The 19,692-nt window shown below is 42.2% G+C and overlaps 1 protein-coding gene across 5 annotated transcripts in view; it reads right to left on the bottom strand.

Annotated features, from left to right (window-relative positions):
* LOC131248894 (SAGA-associated factor 29 homolog A-like) overlaps positions 1–18,809 on the bottom strand; it is a 104,744-nt gene extending 85,935 nt beyond the window's left edge. For 3 of the 5 annotated variants that reach the window (XM_058249400.1, XM_058249401.1, XM_058249402.1), the window contains exon 1: positions 18,608–18,805. In XM_058249400.1, coding sequence (XP_058105383.1) covers positions 18,608–18,716 — 109 coding nt within the window. In that variant the 5' untranslated portion in view covers positions 18,717–18,805. Of the gene's footprint in view, positions 1–18,607 lie in introns of all 5 variants that reach the window. The other 2 variants (XM_058249399.1, XM_058249398.1) reach the window with 2 other exon arrangements.
* Between the last annotated feature and the right edge of the window lie 883 nt (positions 18,810–19,692).

Raw genomic sequence — 19,692 nt, 5'->3', positions numbered from 1 at the left:
TTGAAAGTTATGGCATAGGTTTGATGCTAGTTGCCAACCTAACGTAACTCTCCTCCTTTATCTAAGCTTAGGACTGGGTGAGTGTTGAGGCATAAAAATGAAGGATCAAGGATGAATCAAAAGGAAAGGAAGACACATGGGAAAAATGTAGAGAAAATAAAGAAAAGAAAGAAATTCATAGTGTTTGCGCAGACCCGCACAAACCATGTTGGTTGCGCCGGACCGCACAAAGGTGTGTAAGGGTTGCGCGCCCTTGCACAACATGGGTATGGTCAAGATAATTCGGACAGTGGGAATCTGATGAAAGGTGGGCCCCATGGCACAAAGATCGAGGGTTCGCACGTGTGGAGGTCTATAAATACCCCACTCCCCCTCTCATTTGGACACATTGAAGATTCGAGAGAAGACCAGAGCAGTAGAAAAGAAGAAAAATCTGAAGGTATCAAGAAGAGAAAGAATGAAGAAGAAAGAGGAGATGTTGTGTTGGGCCGCGCAACACCCTGTTGTTGTGTGGTAGTGAATCTCAAGAAGTCGAAATGCTGCAAAAATCGTCGGATAGGATCAGATCTTTCTTCCATATAGGGATATGAGCTCAAGAAGGAGATATATGATGATCATATCCGCACAACATTCCTCTCAATGAGATGAACAAAACGCAAGCCGAAATGTTGCCGGATTTGATATTCAAACTCTTTCAACACTTGTATTTTGGGATATTCTATCTTAGAATCAAGGGAAATCAAAGGATGTAAATGTACTCAGAATAAATAAATATGATGATCGTTCTCTTTCTATTTTCTCTCTGTCATAATTGAATAAGATAATCCTCCAAACCAAATGCATTTGTTTCTTGTCGAAACAAAATGGCGACTCTGCTGGGGATTTGTCTTATTTAAGATTGACATGGAGATAGTTTCGAGAACTTTTATCGTAAAGTTTGGCGTCTTACCGATGCCAAAATGGCGACTCTCAACGGGAACATCCTCCCCTTCATCTCTAAGATAGAATATTTTATCATTCAAACACTAATTGCAATCCTATATTCTTATCTGAAGGATATCAGACAAAACTTCAAATTACGATCAATGGCAAGCGCAACAAAGAAGACGAATATCTACTTCACGGCGACCGGGTTTGTGATAGAGTATGCGACAAATCAGTCTACATATCATAAAGTCCAGCCTACCGCAAGCAAGAATGACAAACCCCAAGCTATGGCCGGAGTTATATCTGCTTTGCCACCAGCATAAGAAAGTGATAACGACTGGATTGTCTTAGCATCTCGAAGAACGAGGCTCGAAATGTAGTGATCACCTGGGCGAACTCATCTCTACAAAGAGTCAAGGGGCTAGTAACAAGAAACGCAGCCAGAAAGAACCCCGACCTCGCTCCTCCGGCAATACACCCAGGGAAAACCATTCCTTCGCTGACATCGCACGATTTCCCAGCCCTACCTGCTGTAGGGATTCAGTGGACAAAGGGACAGAAAGGTAAGTCACCGCTAACAAGCTCACCAACTCCCGCATCACCTCAATCGACCAACTGTTGTAGAAGTACAGGAAAATTAAATGAAACTCCCCTTTTTGTAAGCCCCATTGCGTCAATATATTCCCACTCTACTCCAACGACAGCTTCATCAGGGAATGGAGAGGCTGCCGTATGTATGGCCGGAACAAGTCAAGGACCCATGCCGACTACAGAGGATCGGATCGTATGACTGAGATAGCACAAGCAAAGAGAACGCTGATGGAAGAATGCAGAAATCTCCGAGAAGCCTTAGCAACTCTCGCGCACAATGTAGCTCAAATGATGGCTCCCCTAATGATGGGTACCATGAACGAACGAGAGCAGCAGCCTGAAAGCTCCCACCGCCAAGGACAAGATCACTCGAGTCCGCTCCCATAGCAAAAGCAATAACTTAAGAGGAAGTACGGTAGGTAGTCGAAGAGGCCGTCAGAACAGAAAGAGAACACAAGAATGTTAGCCAATTCAGATACTGAACGCCGTATCTGAGAGAGGTAGAAGATGTTCCTTTTCCAGCTAATTTCAAGCATCCTGATTTTCAGAAGTTTAACGAAGACAGATCGCCAGAAAAACATCTAATGCATTTCATCACCAGCATGGGAAACTTCTCTACCGTGCAACAATATTGCCTTCGGCTATTCAGGTCTTCTCTGACAGGGAAGGCATTTCGATGGTACTCCAGTTTAGCACCAGGATCAATGCAGACTTGGGAACAGATGCAAGATGCCTTCATGTCAAACTTCTTTTCGTCAGAGCGTGACGTCAATATCACAGAATTAGCCTCAGTACGACAGAGAGAAGGGGAGCCCGTAGAGAAATTCATAGACAAGTGGAAGACATTAGGAGCTTCTTGTAGACAATTACCGGAAGAGAAAGAGCAGGTGAAGATGTGCTTGAACTCTATGGAGACAGGAATCACATTCGGTCTTACCAGTGCCAATATCAAAACTTTCCGTGATTTAGCCACAAAAGCTCACACTTTGGAATTGATGACCAGGAAAATGCCAGCATTTCACCATGAAATGGCTAGAAAGGGACCCAATAGGTTGATTACAAATGTAGTCGATCATGAAAAGAAAAGTCATGACACAAGGGAAATAAGAGGAAAGAAGACCAAAAGGAAAGAAGAGTCAAATCGTCCTAGAGAAAGATTCGGTGATAAAAGGCCCAGGTCGCTTAACTCTCATGAGGGGTTTGCATTCGAAAATGAAGATGTAGTCCCTATGATGAATCAATTGATGAAAGCTGGTACGATAGAATTACCTCCATCCAAACGCCCTGAGGAAGTAGCAAAAACAAGAGAGAGACTTTTGTCGCTATCATCGTTTGATAGGACACCTAACAGAAAATTGTTTTACACTAAAATCCATAATACAAAGAATGATAAACAGAGGCAAGATAATAATTGGAAAAGAAAAGGAGAGAGATGCAAAAGCGACGGTGAATGTATTAACTACCCGAGAAGGTACTCATGAAAGAGCAGGAAAAGAGCATCGTAAGATTATAGGCAAAGCTGCAGTAATCACATTACGATCAAGAAAAAGGGTAACGAGTCCCCCGAGACAGAAAGCTGAAGCAGCAAAAGCAGAGGTTACCAAGAATTATTTTGGCAATGATAAGAAAGAAGAGAAGAACGAAACAGGAAAAGTGACTTATGATGTGATAAGTCATCTGAAAGGTATACGGGCTTGATTAAGCATTTACGATGCGTTAAGATTATCGGAAGATTTCCGGCAAAGCCCGATTCAGGCCCTGTCTGACCGTGCAGTCAAAGAAGCGTTACTTATAGAAATGGAAAATGTAGAGCGCAAGGAGCAGGAGGATTGCATGCCGGTAGTTTCCTTCTCTGACGATGATTTAACCTGCAATACAGAGCACAATAGACCGTTGATGATCGTAGGTCATATTCGCGATAAACAGGTCAAGCGAATAATGTTGGATAACGGGTCTGCGGTGAATCTGTTACCGTTAACAATGCTGAATGAATTAGGATACCATCGCTCTAATTTACGCCCTAGTGGAATGATGATATAGGGCTTTAACCAAGATGGGCAACATGCGCTTGGTAAAATTACGGTAACACTGGAAATAGGAGAGTTAACTACAAATGTTGTCTACCATGTTATCAATGCAGTGATGACATATAACCTCCTCTTGGTAAGACCATGGATGCATCAGTATGGCATTATACCATCCACCCTTCACCAGTGTTTCAAATATTGCAAGGACGGGGTACAACACAAAGTAATATCCGATGTGAGGCCGTATACAAAAGCCGAAGCCTTCTTCACTGATGCTAGTTACTATGATGGATTCGTCAGAAAGGAAGAGAAGGAGAATGATGAAAATGAAGCCCCAAGAAATGCTCATACGAAGGTGATAAGAAAAGAAACTGCAAAGACAAACTCGTCCAAGACAACGAAAGCAAGAAAGAAATTTTACTTCGTACCAAAGCATTTGAGACAACCAGGACAGCCTCCATTAACATTATTATCACCCGAACAGCTGGAAATCTTACAGTCAAACTAGACAGTGCCGCTACCGTACGCTAAGAGGAATAAACCGTTTCCGGCTGTTCCGAAGAGATTTCATGTCAAGTCCAGCACGAAGTACCCAGAACCGATTGAATTTTATGGCCCTTCGGAAGTAAAAACAGAAGAAAGGGCTGATAATAACACAAGTTATGGAAAATTGACATCCGAAGATCTCAAGAGGTACAGTCTAGCTAGCAGAAAAATCATGAAAAACATGGGTTTTGATTATGAAGAACCGACCAGCCTAAATTATGGGAAAGGAATTCAAATTCCAATCAGGGTCAATCAGAAAAAGCGAGAGAAATTTCGAGGATTGGGGGCAGAGTCTTCGGTGAATATGGTTACAGTTGACCCCGCAAAAGAACAGATTTTGAAATAATCAAACATCCTGAGACAGCTCCGAAGCAGACGAAATATGGGGGGCAACCAACAATTGACATTTTGCGAGAAATAAATCTGGGAACGGAAGAAGAGCCACGGAATACATTCATAAGCATCAGCCTCCTCGAACAAGAAGCCGATCTATATGTCAAACTTTTGAAAGAAAACAAGAATGTATTTGCTCGGACATATGCAGAAATGTTGTGCCTGGAACCATCGGTAGCAATGCATCGGCTGAATATTTCTAAAGACAAGAGGCCAATTAAGCAAGCGCAAAGGCGATTCCATCCGGACCTAATTCCTCTGATAGAAGAAGAAATAAATAAACTGATAAAAGTCGAGTTCATTAGAGAGGTCAAATACCCTAAATGGATATCAAATGTCGTCCCCGTAAAGAAGAAAAGCGGACAGATCAGGGTATGTGTTGATTTCAAGGATCTAAATGAGGCTTGCCCGAAAGATGATTTCCAATTACCGATAACCGAGTTGTTAATCGACAGTACAACGAAATATGTTGTCATGTCCTTCATGGATGGCTACGCCGGCTATAACCAAATAAGAATGGCTCCTGAAGACGAAGAAGCCGCTGCATTCAGAACTTCATTGGGAATTTATTGCTGCAAAGTTATGTCGTTCGGTCTCAAGAATGCCGACACGAAATATCAGAGAGCAATGCAGAATATCTTTCAGGACATGATGCATAAACATGTTGAATGTTATGTGGACGATTTGGTAGTCAGATCGAATGACCATGAAGAACATCGTGAACATCTGACTTCAGTTTTCCGCCGACTCAGAAAGAAGCAGCTGAAGATGAATCCGGCTAAATGCGCCTTTGGAGTATCGTCAGGAAAATTCCTCAGCTTCGTCATTAGGCACAGGGGGATCGAGATCGATCCGGGGAAAGTCAAGGCCATCCAAGATATGCCACCTCCGAAAACGTTAAAAGAATTGAAAAGCCTACAAGGAAAATTGGCATACATTCCTCGTTTTATCCCAAACTTGGCAGGAAGGTGCTAGCCAATTTCTCATCTAATGAAGAAAGGAACGAAGTTTGTGTGGGAAAAGTCTTGTCAGAATGCGTTCGATTCAATAAAAGAACTGTTGAAACAACCTCCAGTATTAACAGCTCCTATGAAGGGTAAACCACTTAATTTATATATATCTGTAGCTGAAAATTCGTTAAGGGCCTTATTGGCACAAGTGAATGAACACGGGAAAGAAATAGCGCTCTATTATTTGAGCCGAACTCTAATAGGCGCAGAATGCAATTATTCTCCGATCGAGAAAGTATGCTTGGCACTAATATTTGCAGTACAGAAACTGAGACATTATTGCCTCCCACGATATAATTTTAATCTCGCGAGCAGATCCTACAAAGTTCTTAATGACAAGGCCGATGTTATCAGGAAGATTGGTCAAATGGACGTTGTTACTTTCAAAATATACGATCACTTACGAGCCAGCGAAAGCAATTAAGGGGCAAGTAGTGGCAGACTTCTTGGCAGCCCATCCCATAGCAGACGGTGAGACTGTTAGTGACGACTTTCCCGACAAACAGGTTATGATGATTGAATCGCCAAACCCGTGGCAAATGTACTTCGATGGCGCTTCTCGAGCGTCAGGAAAAGGTGCCGGAGTGATATTTATTACTCCTCAGGGCGACTTATTGCCTTATTCTTTCACATTGGGTACTGCATGCACAAATAATGAAGTTGAATATAAGGCTCTCATCATCGGGATGGAGATAACCCAGGAAATGAAAATAAAAACGCTGCAGATTTTTGGGGATTCCAAGTTGATTATAAATCAACTGATGACTGAGTTCGAAATAAGAAAGCAATAACTCTTGCCAAATTGTCAGAAAGCACAGCAATTGCTAGAGCAATTCTATCACGTCGAAATCAAGCATGTGCCGCGATGTAAAAATGCAAGGGCAGACGCTTTAGCTAGCCTGGCAACGGCTTTATCCTGTCTGAATCGGAGTCCTCCTCAGGTAACAATAGAAGAAAGAAGGTTCTTGTCATCATCAGAGATTATCGGTGAAGTTGTTGAAGCACTCCCTATATCGTGTCTGGAGGTGACAACACACGATTGGCGCCAGCCTTTTGTAGATTACCTCAAATATGATATTCTGCCAGAAGATTCAGCGCAAAGACAGCAAATCAAGCAGATATCAAAAAAATTCATCATGTGTAGCGAAGTATTATACAGAAGGTCTTACAATGGAATGATGTTGCATTGTCTAGATACACAGGAAGCAAGTCAAATGTTGCAAGAAGCTCATTCCGGAGAATGCAAAGCACATCAAGCCGGCTGAAATCTATTCCATCGAGTGCATCGAATGGGATATTATTGGCCCACAATGTTCAAGGATGCTATAGAGTATGCGAAACGATGCCACGAATGTCAGATCCATGGGGATGTCATACATATACCCCCGAAGATCTTTATCAGACAGTCGCTTCTTGGCCTTTTACTGCCTGGGGACTCGATGTTATTGGTCCTATAAATCCACCTTCATCCAAAGGAAAGCAATATATATTGGCAGCAACAGATTATTTCTCCAAATGGACGGAAACGATTGCATTGCGAAATGTCAAAGAAAAGGATGCTGTCAATTTCATCCGACATGCAATAATATATCATCACGATATCCCGAAGAGAATCATCACCAATAATGGTACTCCTTTCAAGAATACGGGTATGGAAAAATTATGTCAGAAATTCAGTATTCACCACTCATTCTCGACACCTTACTATCCGCCGACCAATGGACTGGCAAAGGCATTCAACAAAACGATCGTAAAAATACTGAAGAAAACGATGGAAATAAGCACGACTGGGACGAAAAGTTGCAAGAAGCATTGTGGGCTTACAGGACTACTCACCAAACGGCAACGAAAGCTACACCATATTCATTGGTTTATGGCGTGGAGGCCGTCATCCCGATTGAAACACAAGTCGCATCACTCAGAGTAGTAGTGCATCAGTCAATTACAGATGATGAAATGCAAGAATAAGGCTAGCAGAATTGGCTATGCTAGATGAAAAGTGATTGGCAGCTCAACAGCGATTGCAATTTTATCAAGCAAGAATCTCCACTGCCTTCGACAAGAAAGTCAAGCATCGCTCTTTCAAGAAAGGTGACATGGTGCTGATGTTGAAAAGACCAATAGTGGTCACCCGCAGGACCGGGCAAATTTGAGCCCAAATGGGATGGGCCATACATAACCGAAGTGTACTCCAATGGGGCATACAGAGTAGTGGATCAAGATGGACGGGGCATTAGCACACCAGCCAATGCTCGATTCATCAAAAAGTATCGTCATTGAAGACGGATGAAGTTTTGATCCAGAAGAATATCAATACAATCATTCTATATCAAAAGGGGGCAAGAGTAAGTTAAACTGATGAAACAGCCTCAAAAGGCAGCACCATGTATTCTTCCGTATACGAATGAATAAAAGGCAAATGCTGAAACATTTTCAAGCATCAGCAGTTATGATTACCGCCAAAATTGATGCTCAAGACACTATCGCAAAAGTTGTCATCGACATAGCAGAATATATTATTTATCGATTCGTCAAAACTATACAAGTTTCATGACAGCGATGGTGATCTATCATTTATGACGACAATGGAATAAGCCTAAAAGGTCAACCATGCATCTATTACTCTTGATAAAGTATTTAAAACTATGCAGGCAGTAGTGAAAAGCCAGTGGCCCTAAAAAGCCCATATAGGCCATCACACGCTTAGACCCATGCGAGCAGCGGATGAAGCCAGTCACTACCAAAAGTCATAAATGACCAAGTGTAGTAGGGGGCTAATCACGCGTAAGACCAATGCCGTCTGTATAGCTTCCAACAGCGTCATGGTGGAAGGTGAGAGAAAATGCCCTCCCGTGAATAGGTCCAACTTGCAGACGAAGAAAAAGCGGGCTGCAGTGTGCACTCTATGGCCATTGTCCATAGATAGGCCAACCATGCATAAGACCCTGCAGACTCCTGGCTTGATTTCAGTAGTAACTCATGGGGACAGGGTCTCTGAAACAAATTACCCCCCTCATTAATGGACTGGAGGCCTTGGATTTGGCACCCTAAGGTAGCCTTGTCCACCCCGTGAACTCTAGAGAGTTACTACGGCCAACCCTGTGCATAAATCCTACCGAGTTCATGGCCCCAATAGCTTCATTGGGCCCCTCTGATAGATCGCGGTTTATGAACTCCCCGGCCGTGATAAGTCCAGTGGACTCTAAAGAGTTACAGAGACCATTCACGTGAGACCTGACTCCAACTACTCATGAGTCTAAAAAACTGTGGTTGCTCCACTACTCAAGAGCTTAAACTGTATGCAAGACTAACTAAACTGAAATTTAGTTCTGCCTATTAAAATAAATATCACATAGGAAACACCATATTAACAATCATGATAAAACTAGAATTACATACTGTGTTAAGGTATAATATTTTATTAAGCGTTGTGTAAATATATGATTAGAACAGATTATGATTGTAAAATTTAAAAGTAGTCATCTCAAAATGCTGCAATTCATTCATATATCTTGAAGATCAAGAAGAAATTACATATGACCAAAAAAAAAAAAACGAACGAGTTTCTTTTTACAAATCTTTCGACATGCCTAATGCTACTAAATACCTTTGTAGATCCTCTTTTAATTAAATTTGAGCTGTGATGTGCTTTGATTTAGCCTCAAGAATAATCTGTGTATGGTCAGGAATGGCAGCCAACTTCTTCTCTAAGGAAGCAATGATCTCTTCACTCCTGGTCATCTCGGACTTTTCAAAATCAACTGAGCAAATGTTGGCTTGTATCTCTTCTTGGATCTTATTTATATTCAGTTCTTCTTCTCGATCCTTCATCTCCAATTGAGAAATTCGTTCCTTTAAAAGATTGTTTTGACCTTAGATAGCTACCCTTTATCATTGGAGATCTTCAATCGCTCCTGAAGAGATTGTCGTTCTTGATCATGTTTAGAAATGACAGAAGCAATGCGAGAAATTTTCTCCTTGGAGGAAGTTAGCTGTCTCCCATATTCCAAAATTTCTGGGGCAATGACCACATTCTCCACGGATTTCAAAATAGCTACTAAATCATGGAATCTTACAAGAGAATCACGTAGAGGAGAGACATTGATCTTGGACATTTTTGCAGCACTGTCCAACACTTCTATAGCGATGTTCAGATCCGACCACTGATCAGGATCTTTAAACATGTGCACAGCTCCTGACATGGAGTTCCTCGTCAGAATCAGCTTGTAAGCAGGAACTTTCTCCAAGGACAGCAAGTCAGACACAATAGCCACTGAACTAGAACTGGCTGAGCCACTCAAAGGAGGATTCACTACAATATAGCAAAGGAAAGAAGTCAGAACAAAATTTAGAAAATAAAGGATATAGGAATATATATATATATATAAGGAAGACAATGAATATACGTCATACAAGAGCATGATCAGTTGGAGGTTGTGCTTCTTTGGCGGTAGAAGAACTAGGTCTTATCGTATTAGCAAATGAAGGAGCTATAGCGTCGGTACTAAAGTCGATGGTGGTAGGAGTTGCTATATCGATTAATTCTGTGGGGAAAATGATTTCGCAGGCTACGACCCTTGGCGGAACAAGGGGAGCTAAGGGAACTCTCACTGAAACAAATTGTGTTGCCGGAATGATGACTTCAGCTGGAATATCATCTGCCTTATCGCCAATGGCCTGAGTATTTGAAATAAAGATAATAATGATAATGATAAAGTAGTAATTACATTAAAAATTTTAAATTTTAAATTTTAAAAATAAATAAATAAATATGATGAAAACTATGGAAAACTTCTTACTTGGCGAATAACCATACTCCCCGTAATCTAAGGGCTCCTCTTCATCCTCTGTTGCCGTTGGAATTGTTGCAGGAATATCAACATCAGGATGAGCCTCAGCTCCAATATGCTGAGGAATTGTTGAAGGATGTTCTTCACCAGTAGAAACGCCTTCAACAATGGTGTCATTCTCCTCATCAATATTGACCTCTCCTCCTTCAAAATCATCATCTTCGTCATTCTCTCCATTGTCTTCCTCAGTGTCATACTCAGTAAAAGAAGTACTGTTAGATGACGAGGATGAACTATCTTCCTCCAATTCTTCCTCTATCTCCTAAATTACTATTTGTTTCCCTTTCGAAGGGGAAATTCTGTCACTTTCTGATTGAGGATCCTCATCGATTGGGGTTGGAGAAGTCGAAGGAACAATTCCCTCTTGATGGGTAGAAGCAGAAGCCTGAGAACGTGCTCGAGACCTAGTCATCGGAGAAGATGAGCTAGGATGAGCAGGCTGAGGAGTAGGGGAAGGAACCGGATCATCTTGAATTATAGCAATATTCTCTTGAACTGGAGAGGGCACTTGCACGATGTCATCAACAATTTTGTAAGAACAATCTCGAGGGACTTTTTCAAAGTCCATAACAATTACATGGGCTATCCATCCCTCCAGAGTATAGGCAGGTTTTCTTTCATGGATCGGTTCCTTTAAGGATATTCTCCTACAAAGCTGACCAGGGAAAGGTGCATGACTCCTCTCTGGTATAAAGCCGATTCCTTCTTCAAACTTTCGACCCTTGAGTTTGGGGGGAGAAATCCATATCGGGTGAGTTACTGGTAGTCATTTGGTGACCAAATAGGATTGGTGGACCCACCATCTCGTCCAACCATATGAAGCACGGATGGTACGATTGTTGCCAAGAATCATGAAGGTAGATCTGACATGGCTGCCCAGCAACTGCTTCCAAATCATGGCCCAATCATATGGGCCAACGCCATAACTGCGCATTCTCCTCGTGACCATTCCACAGTCTTCAGGAATGGCTTGATCAAAGCCAAACTGTCGGGCGAATCGATTGCGGTAGTAAGGTTCCCTCCAAAATTTTGTCCCTTCTCTCAATGGAAGACGGCAAGATCAAATGGAAAGGTAAAACGCTCTTTCTCCCGAAGAGAGCGATTCAGTATCCACCATGTCTGTATCCTTTGTATATTAGTAGAGACGAAATTGGAAAAAGTCGACTGTGTCGGTTGCCAGGATTTTATTGACTACCCAGTTATATGACCTTTTGGTCATAGCTCTCTTCTGGAAAAACCATAAAGGAATGTGCGAAGGATGAATGTATGCTTTCTCTGGGGCTTCGAAAGTCCATGGGAAGTAGGTGCCCAACCATCCAGTAATGTAGTGCCAAGGAGTGTACGTAGAGGAAGCTCCAACAGCAGGGCTCTTTACGTGAGTCGCTACCTCTCCAAGAGCCTTGTAAATAGAACATGAGACTGGAGGAGCGAGGGAATGTTTATGGCCTTCCGTCATGGCACCAGCGACAACGAATACGGTAGGGCGAATGGCGTCCGCCCATTTTTAGCTAGGAAGAATGACCACACTTAGCCAGTAAACGAGGAATGCTACAAGTTCTCCATCAAAACTATATTCTGTGCGGTCCTTTATCCTGTCGCGGAGATCCATCAATTCTTGGGAATGACAACCACGAAATTTGCAGAAGAGATGACAAATGGTGAGAAATGTAAGAAGCATAAGGATGATGAGAAGTGATTGGTTTATGAGGAGGAAAGTCACCGAAATGCTCTGGTAAAATGTGCAAGCCATTGCAGAGGAGAGATCTAATGAATGTTTGGGAATTTTAACATTTCTTTGAAAAGTTGTGGTTGTTTCTGATATCAAAGCTCCTCAGTCAGGTGATGAAATGAATGCAAGCTCTTCATTCGTAGGGGTGAATTCATCATAGAATTTCCATGCTATTGGGAAGCCGGCTATGCGATGAAGATCCCAAAGTGTGATACTCATCTCTCCTACAGGAAGATGGAAGGAATTGGTTGTGGGGCACCAATAGTTTAGAAAACCCTTCAAGATTGGAGTTTCCTTGTAGAAGTAATGAGACGTAACTTCTATGGCGTTGTAGAGATCAATTTTCATCAGTATTTTGGAGTGCTTCGCCAAAATTGCCTCCGCCCATTCCGTATAGTAAGAGCGAGAAGTTTGAAAGGCTCTGGTCCTGAATTCTTGCTGACCCCATATCGATTCACGATCTCTGAAGCGCTGTTGGACTGTTTCATAAAAATGAGTGGGAAATAGGGTATGGGGGTTATGGGAAGGGACGAGGAAATTCATCGGATGAGCTTCGCCAATTTGTTGTCTTGGCTTCTTGGCCAAGAGAGTTCCTTCCAATATGTGAGGTTCTTTCAACACCCAAGATGATGTATACATTAAATTCTCTCCATCCATTTGATCAGAGGGTTCACAATTAAGGATGGACTGATGACGATGAAGGTTCAACAGAATGATGACCATGCCTTCGCGGTGAGGGTTATCAAACTTCACGATGCCCTCGATAACTCGAACCATCTCCCAAGAATTTTGAATTCTTTTCCTGTTGTGTTCTTTCACTTTCTTCTGGAATTCTTCACTTTTGCTCCAACGAGGCTTCTTTGATCTGGATGGAGGCAGGGTATCTTCTCTGGCTGGGGGTTTTGGCTAATAGTCTGGAGATGAGTCGTCGATTTCAGCCATTCTTCCCAATCATATTCGTGGCCGTGTTTGGGGGGCCTTTCAATATCGCCCATTGAGATGGCTCTATGAATCGGAGAAGTGTATTGATGCGATCAGTAAAGTTAAATGTGGGGAGAACGGGTTCTTTTATGTAGGCAAGGCGCTTGCTAGTGGTTTTGAAATGCTTCTTTTGCGGTTGTGCTGAGGATGGAGATGGAGAAGGTTCAGGAGTGTGTGAAGATAGGGGTTTGGTAATTCTGGATGAGAAGGTTGTGCAATAGATGATTCTACAAGACGGAATGTCCTTTTGGTACGGGCCATGATAAAAAAGAAGAAGATGGGTATCGAAGTGAAAGGGTTTCTTAAAGAACACAATTTTTGAAGGAATTTTCAAAGTATGGAAACTTTTTGAGACAAAGGATCGATTGCGCGGACCAGCGCAAATAGAGTTTGATTGCGCAATATTGCGTTAAGTATGAAGAAATTCTTCAGGTGGGCAGAACTTCAGCAGGAAAACAAGAAATGAAGAATGAAGGTTGGCTCCGGTATTTATAGAAAATCAGACCCGTTTGTGAGACCCGATTAGCCTTTGCGCGGGACTACACAAACAAAGATTGGACGACAGGTAGAAGAGGGTAAAGTTGATCCTGTTCCTTTATCCAAAGAGGGATAAACAAAAAGGATCAAGGGGGCATCTGTTGAGGCATAAAAATGAAGGATCAAGGATGAATCAAAAGGAAAGGAAGATACATGGGAAAAATGTGGAGAAAATAAAGAAAAGGAAATTCATAGTGTTTGCGCAGACCCGCGCAAAAGGTGTGAAGGGTTGCATGCCCTTGCACAACATGGGTATGGTCAAGATAATTCAGACAGTGGGAATCTAATGAAAGGTGGGCCCCATGGCACAAAGATCGAGGGTTCACACATGTGGACGTCTATAAATACCCCACTCCCCCTATCATTTGGACACATTGAAGATTTGAGAGAAGGTCAGAGCACCAGAAAAGAAGAGAAATCTAAAGGTATCAAGAAGAGAAAGAAGGAAGAAGAAAGAGATGTTGTGCTGGGCCGCGCAACAGCATGGTGTTGCGCGAAAGAGATGCTGAAATGCTGCAAAAATCGTCGGATAGGATCGGATCTTTCTTCCATACAGGGATATGAGCTCAAGAAGGAGATATATGATGATCATATCCGCACAACATTCCTCTCAATGAGATGAACAAATCGTAAGCCGAAATGCTGCCGGATTTGATATCCAGATTTGATATTCAAACTCTTTCAACACTTGTATTTTGGGATATTCTATCTTAGAATCAAGGGAAATCAAAGGATGTAAATGTACTAAGAATAAATAAATATGATGATCGTTCTCTTTCTATTTTCTCTCTGTCATAATTGAATAAGATAATCCTCCAAACCAAATGCATTTGTTTCTTGTCGAAACAGTGAGAACATAAAACTCACACAAGTGCAATGTAATAGACTATTACATAGGTGTGTTACAATCAAGCGCTAGTTACATAGGTTGATTACAATCAAGCGCTATCCAATAGTCTATTACATAGATTCATTACAATCAACAAATTGATTAAGATAACCTTAACAACCAAGAAGAAATAGGGTAAAAATGCATAATACCTGATGCAGGACAATTAACCACTTACTCTAAAAGCTCGAACTGTTAGAGCATGAAGAACCAATCCCTTTATCTCATAGGCCAGGATCCACATCTTATGGGTTAGGACCTCGGCCGAACCCCCCTCGTGGGCCCCAAATCACATGAGTACCGCCTCAGACAAGCCACCCGCCTCATACGGGTAGGGCCCACCTCGAGCATGCCCCTGCATCCCACAGGCAACTCCACTCGAGCTCGATGTGAAAATGCCCCTTCATTAATCCCCCGGTGAGGAGTCTTGAACACAAGACCTCCTGCTCTGATACCACTTTGATGCAGGACAATTAACCACTTGCTCTAAAAGCTCGAACTGTTAGAGTATGGCAAACCAATCCCTTTATCTCATAGCGCAGGCCCCACATCTCATGGATTAGGACCTCGGCCAATCCCCCCTCATGGGCCCCAAATCACATGCATACCACCTCACACGAGGCACCCACCTCACATGGGCCTTCCACCCCAAGTGTACCCCTACTTCACACAGGCAACTCCACTCGAGCCCGGTGTGAAAATGCCCCTGCATTAATACCTCAATACCACACTTCATACACAAACCTTAACGCATTCTTTAACACCATCAATTGAGGTGCCTTTTACACTAGCGCAATCTCCATTGGACATTTGTCCACCTAACATGATGATGGGAAAAACAACCCAAAGGCAGAGAAATGCAATAGCCAAGGTATTAAAAAACAGTTACATAATTCTTACTATTATGCATTACAAAGCCGTAATGGCTATTACAGAAAAATGGACCATAACATTCCATCATAGGGCCGATATAGTTTTAAAAAATGGTGGCCCATATCATCACGGTAATTATGGTGGCCATTACGGCCATCATTACTGTTATTGAATACCTTGGCAGAAGCACTTCACAAGACGATGGGACAAATGTCCTAGAGGTAGAGAAATGTACAACACTTCACATAACAATGGAACAAATGTCCCGATAGAAGATATTGCGGCAGCACTAGCACCTTAAAGGCTACCACCTGTCCTAGTGATAAGATATGAAAGTTTCAAATTCTAAAGGCAAAACTTAGGATCATCACAAATAGGGCTTCAATACACTCATGTCATTTGTCCCCTTTGCCCATTTGCAATGGTCCATGGACTACCAATTCTAGTACTCCCATCTTCTTTAAGAATCTCCAAACGATCGTGATAACAAAGGAGTCTCAAACCTCGAGATAAGTTTTGTGCCAAGCCAGCCTTCATCCCCACATTTTCCCCACTATTACCACTCTAGGACCCACTTAATGACCCGGTCACAAGAATTGTCGACCCAAACACTTCATCTTACCACCCATATCCTACTCCCCAAATTCAGGGACAGCAACCATCAAGCCATTCTAGCGCTCGATCTAACTGCACCTTAATAGAGAAGCAAGTATTTTCTATCCATAGCTAAATCTGCACCCTTCCCTCCCACGGTTTCACCTATTGGATTTTTATCCTAGCATATAACACTACCTCCGTGGAGATTGAGTTGTGGTCAATAGCCTCTACCTCCTTGAAGCATTCTCCAAGCATTGTGATTGATGAGCAGTATATTAAAAATCTGAACCATTCTCACAATCCGACCCCCACTTTTCCATCTCCAACAACCATGACAGTCTGCCAATTGGCAAACCCATGAAGCTTCCTCCACTGCTAAATAAAATAGGCATTTCAGCCATTAAGGCCAGCTGAATCCACACCTTCCAACTCCTCAACCTTTTTCACTGAGATCCACTAGAGCTTCCATTTCTCCACAGCCCCATGTTCTACCTCCTGAGTTGAGACGTGGTTGTGAAGTAGGCGCCCCACCAGGCTGCATTCCAATCTCCTTCTACATTCTAAGAAAATGACGACCCAACCCTAATAACTTTTTGGTTATCCTCTTCTGCAATCCAAGCCTCGGAGCCCAGGCCTAAGAGCATCCACATGCCTCATCAAAGCTGGAAAGGAAGCATGACCACCAGAATCTGATGAAAACACTACCCAAAGCTCAGATCCTACAGCCAATGTTTTAAATTTTATTATCGCATAATGTATCGCACCCTTGGGATATGGATACATATCGGTTATTGCATGGGATATATCGGTTGTATCGCGTAATGTATCGTTGTTGTTGGGAAACATGGGAACATTGAGAAATTGGTCGAATTTTTCATAGAAACTTCAAGGATTGTTGAAAAAGATGTCAATACACACTTAGAAATCCAAACATTACGAAATAAAAGCGTACATAATAGGGTTTTCCTTTGTATGGGGTCTTAATACATGAATTGTCCAACTGAAATGATGCAAGTATATTTAAAGTCTATTCATATAATTTATAAACGTAAGAAGACATATGGTAACACAAGCAATGCATTCAAAAGCAAAAAAAGAATCACTAGATAAGGTTACATACATGTTTGATTGTGTGTCTAGATAGAAAGATTGCAAGTGATTTGCAAGAAATTGAGATATTTCGATTTTTCTCAATTTTCTGCAACTTGCCCCATCTCCCCCAAATTTCGAAATCAAGGCTCCAAATCCATGTTTTTTCATGGAAAACATGAAGAATCATAGGTTTGTAATCATTTGACACTGATTTAATGTGATTTATAACACACAAAAAAAAGATCGAAAATAAAAAATGCTCGCCTGATCAAATAGGTGGGATATATCATTTCGTATTGCACATGTGGGATACAAAATATATTGTGGGATATATCTGCCAATATCGTCGATATTTAAAACACTACCTACAGCTTTCCCACTTGATGAAGCTCCACCCCTCATTGGAGCTGACTCCTTCTTCAAAGAGTTTGGTCCATATTTCTCCCTCTAAACCATCAGACCGAATCCTCCCATTTGGCTCACATCAATCTCGGCAAGGCTCACATCCTCTTCTGATTGCACGCATACGAAGTCAAATCGTCTTATTCCACTAGAGCTATTCACCTGTGGTGGGAAAACCTCCCCAACTGAACCTACCATCTTGAAAATGTCCACCAAACCCTTTGTCGACATGCTCAAAGGACAATTGGGACAAAAAGGGTAACCCACACTTCCTGTTGGGATGCTATGGATTTCCCTTTTACCACAGCCCAGTCACCCACCTGCCATGATCATCCAATCCTTCAGCTCCTGAAGATTCAACACCTTCGTCAGCACTGGTTTCCATCAGAGAGTACCTTTGGAGGAATCTCATTGCGGGAATAAATGGTGCATCTAATGGGGTGCATTGGATTATATTACAACTACAACTCATGAAAACAAGATAGGGACATGCAAATCAAACTCATTTCTTCAATATTGGTAAGAGTGATTGTCAACTACGTGTACTCTTTCCGTGTAGTTGCACCTCTCATCTAAATGGATTTTTAAGAATCGCATACAAGCACAACTAAGATAGCTTTTGGACATCTTCAGATAACGGAAAAGGAAGGCAGGGCAACCTGATATGGTGGCCCACACCATGTCATCTGCACAAATAGACCACGTGCAGTGATCAAAACTGTCCCTAGAGCTGTGGAACCCACCATGGGAGGACCACAAAATCGGTGCAACCTTTAAAGCATCTGACGAATGATCTTTTGTTCATTGATAACGAACGGCTGGAAATTTTCCATCTAAGACGCACATAGGCAGGCCATTGATCAAACAGTTACGATCCTCCATCTAGCGGATTTAGGCGGATTTAAACGGATTTAACTCTAAACCATAACCAGACTCCAGGCATTGAATTAAAGTGTGAAATAAAATTCGCACAACCAAAATTCAAGAGAATTTTCTCAAATTTTAGGAATTTCCGGCTCAGAATCTATCAAAACAACCAAAACAAACAAAGCAAGAAAAAATGAAATAGAAAAATCATTTCCACTTCTTCATTTACATTTTCTATTCGAAAGAAAAAAAAAATACAAAATCAAAGAGAGAGACAGAGGGAGGGAGGGACTGACTGGATTGGAGCTTTTTATGGATCTTATCGATCTCGCCATGAACATCTTCCTGCTCTTTCCTTAGCCGATCGAGCTCCTTCGAGTTGTCGAATAGGCTTCCCATCTCCATCGCGATCCCCTCTCTCTCTCTCTCTCTCCCTCTCTCTCTCTCTCTCTCCTTCACCGAAATTCTATTTCCTCTCTCACCAAGTACCGGGCAAGCCGAATGCTTTGGACGAGGATTTCCTGCGAAAGCCTTTCGCAGCAAGTTCCTGCACTGGAAACTTAAGTGGGGCCCACAGTGATGTTTGTTAGAAATCTAGACCGTCCATCCTTTTTTGAGCTCATTTTAGAGCACGGGACCAAAAATAAGCAGGATCCAAGACTCAGGTGGGCGAACTAAAGGAAAAGGTGGGCAGGGAAAATCCTACCGTTGAAAGTTCCCCGGTGTTGAGAGTGATGTTTTCATGCCATCCGTACTGTTCGTAACGTCATTTCTATTGGGATGAACTGAAAACACTGATATCAAATATTAGTGTGATTCAAAACGTTCGTGGCCTCACGAATATTTCAACCGTGGACGTCCAATTATCACGTTTTCAGCCCACTTGAGTATTAGATCTGGTTAATTTTTAGCTCTCTGCCCTAAAATTATCCCATGAAACGTATGGACGGGGTGGATTTCTCACAAACATCACGGTTGGCCCTACCTAAGTTTACAGCGCAGCTACATTGCGAAAGGCTTCTGTAGGAAATCCGCGTCCGAATGTTTTTAGTATCCACGGAAACGGATTGGCTACTCCCTGCCACCGGCCTGGTGGCTGATTGTCGGTGCTCTGTGGGCCCCGCCATGAGTATGTGTTTCATCTATTCCATTTATCCATTTTTACATATCATTATAGGGCTTGATCCCAAAAATTAGAGGGATATAAATCGCATGTGGACCACAATATAGGAAAACAATAGTGATTGGATATCCACCATTAAAATGCTCCGAAGGCCCACTGTACTATTTATTTGACATCCAATCTGTTGATTAGGTCATACAGGCCCATATGAAGTGAAAAAACAAAGATCAAATTGATCCAAAACTTTTATGGCCCCCG

The sequence above is a fragment of the Magnolia sinica genome, chromosome 6 (assembly GCF_029962835.1).
Source record: "Magnolia sinica isolate HGM2019 chromosome 6, MsV1, whole genome shotgun sequence".
In the NCBI taxonomy this organism is placed as follows: Eukaryota; Viridiplantae; Streptophyta; class Magnoliopsida; order Magnoliales; family Magnoliaceae; genus Magnolia; species Magnolia sinica.
This window is presented reverse-complemented; position numbering and strand designations above follow the sequence as displayed.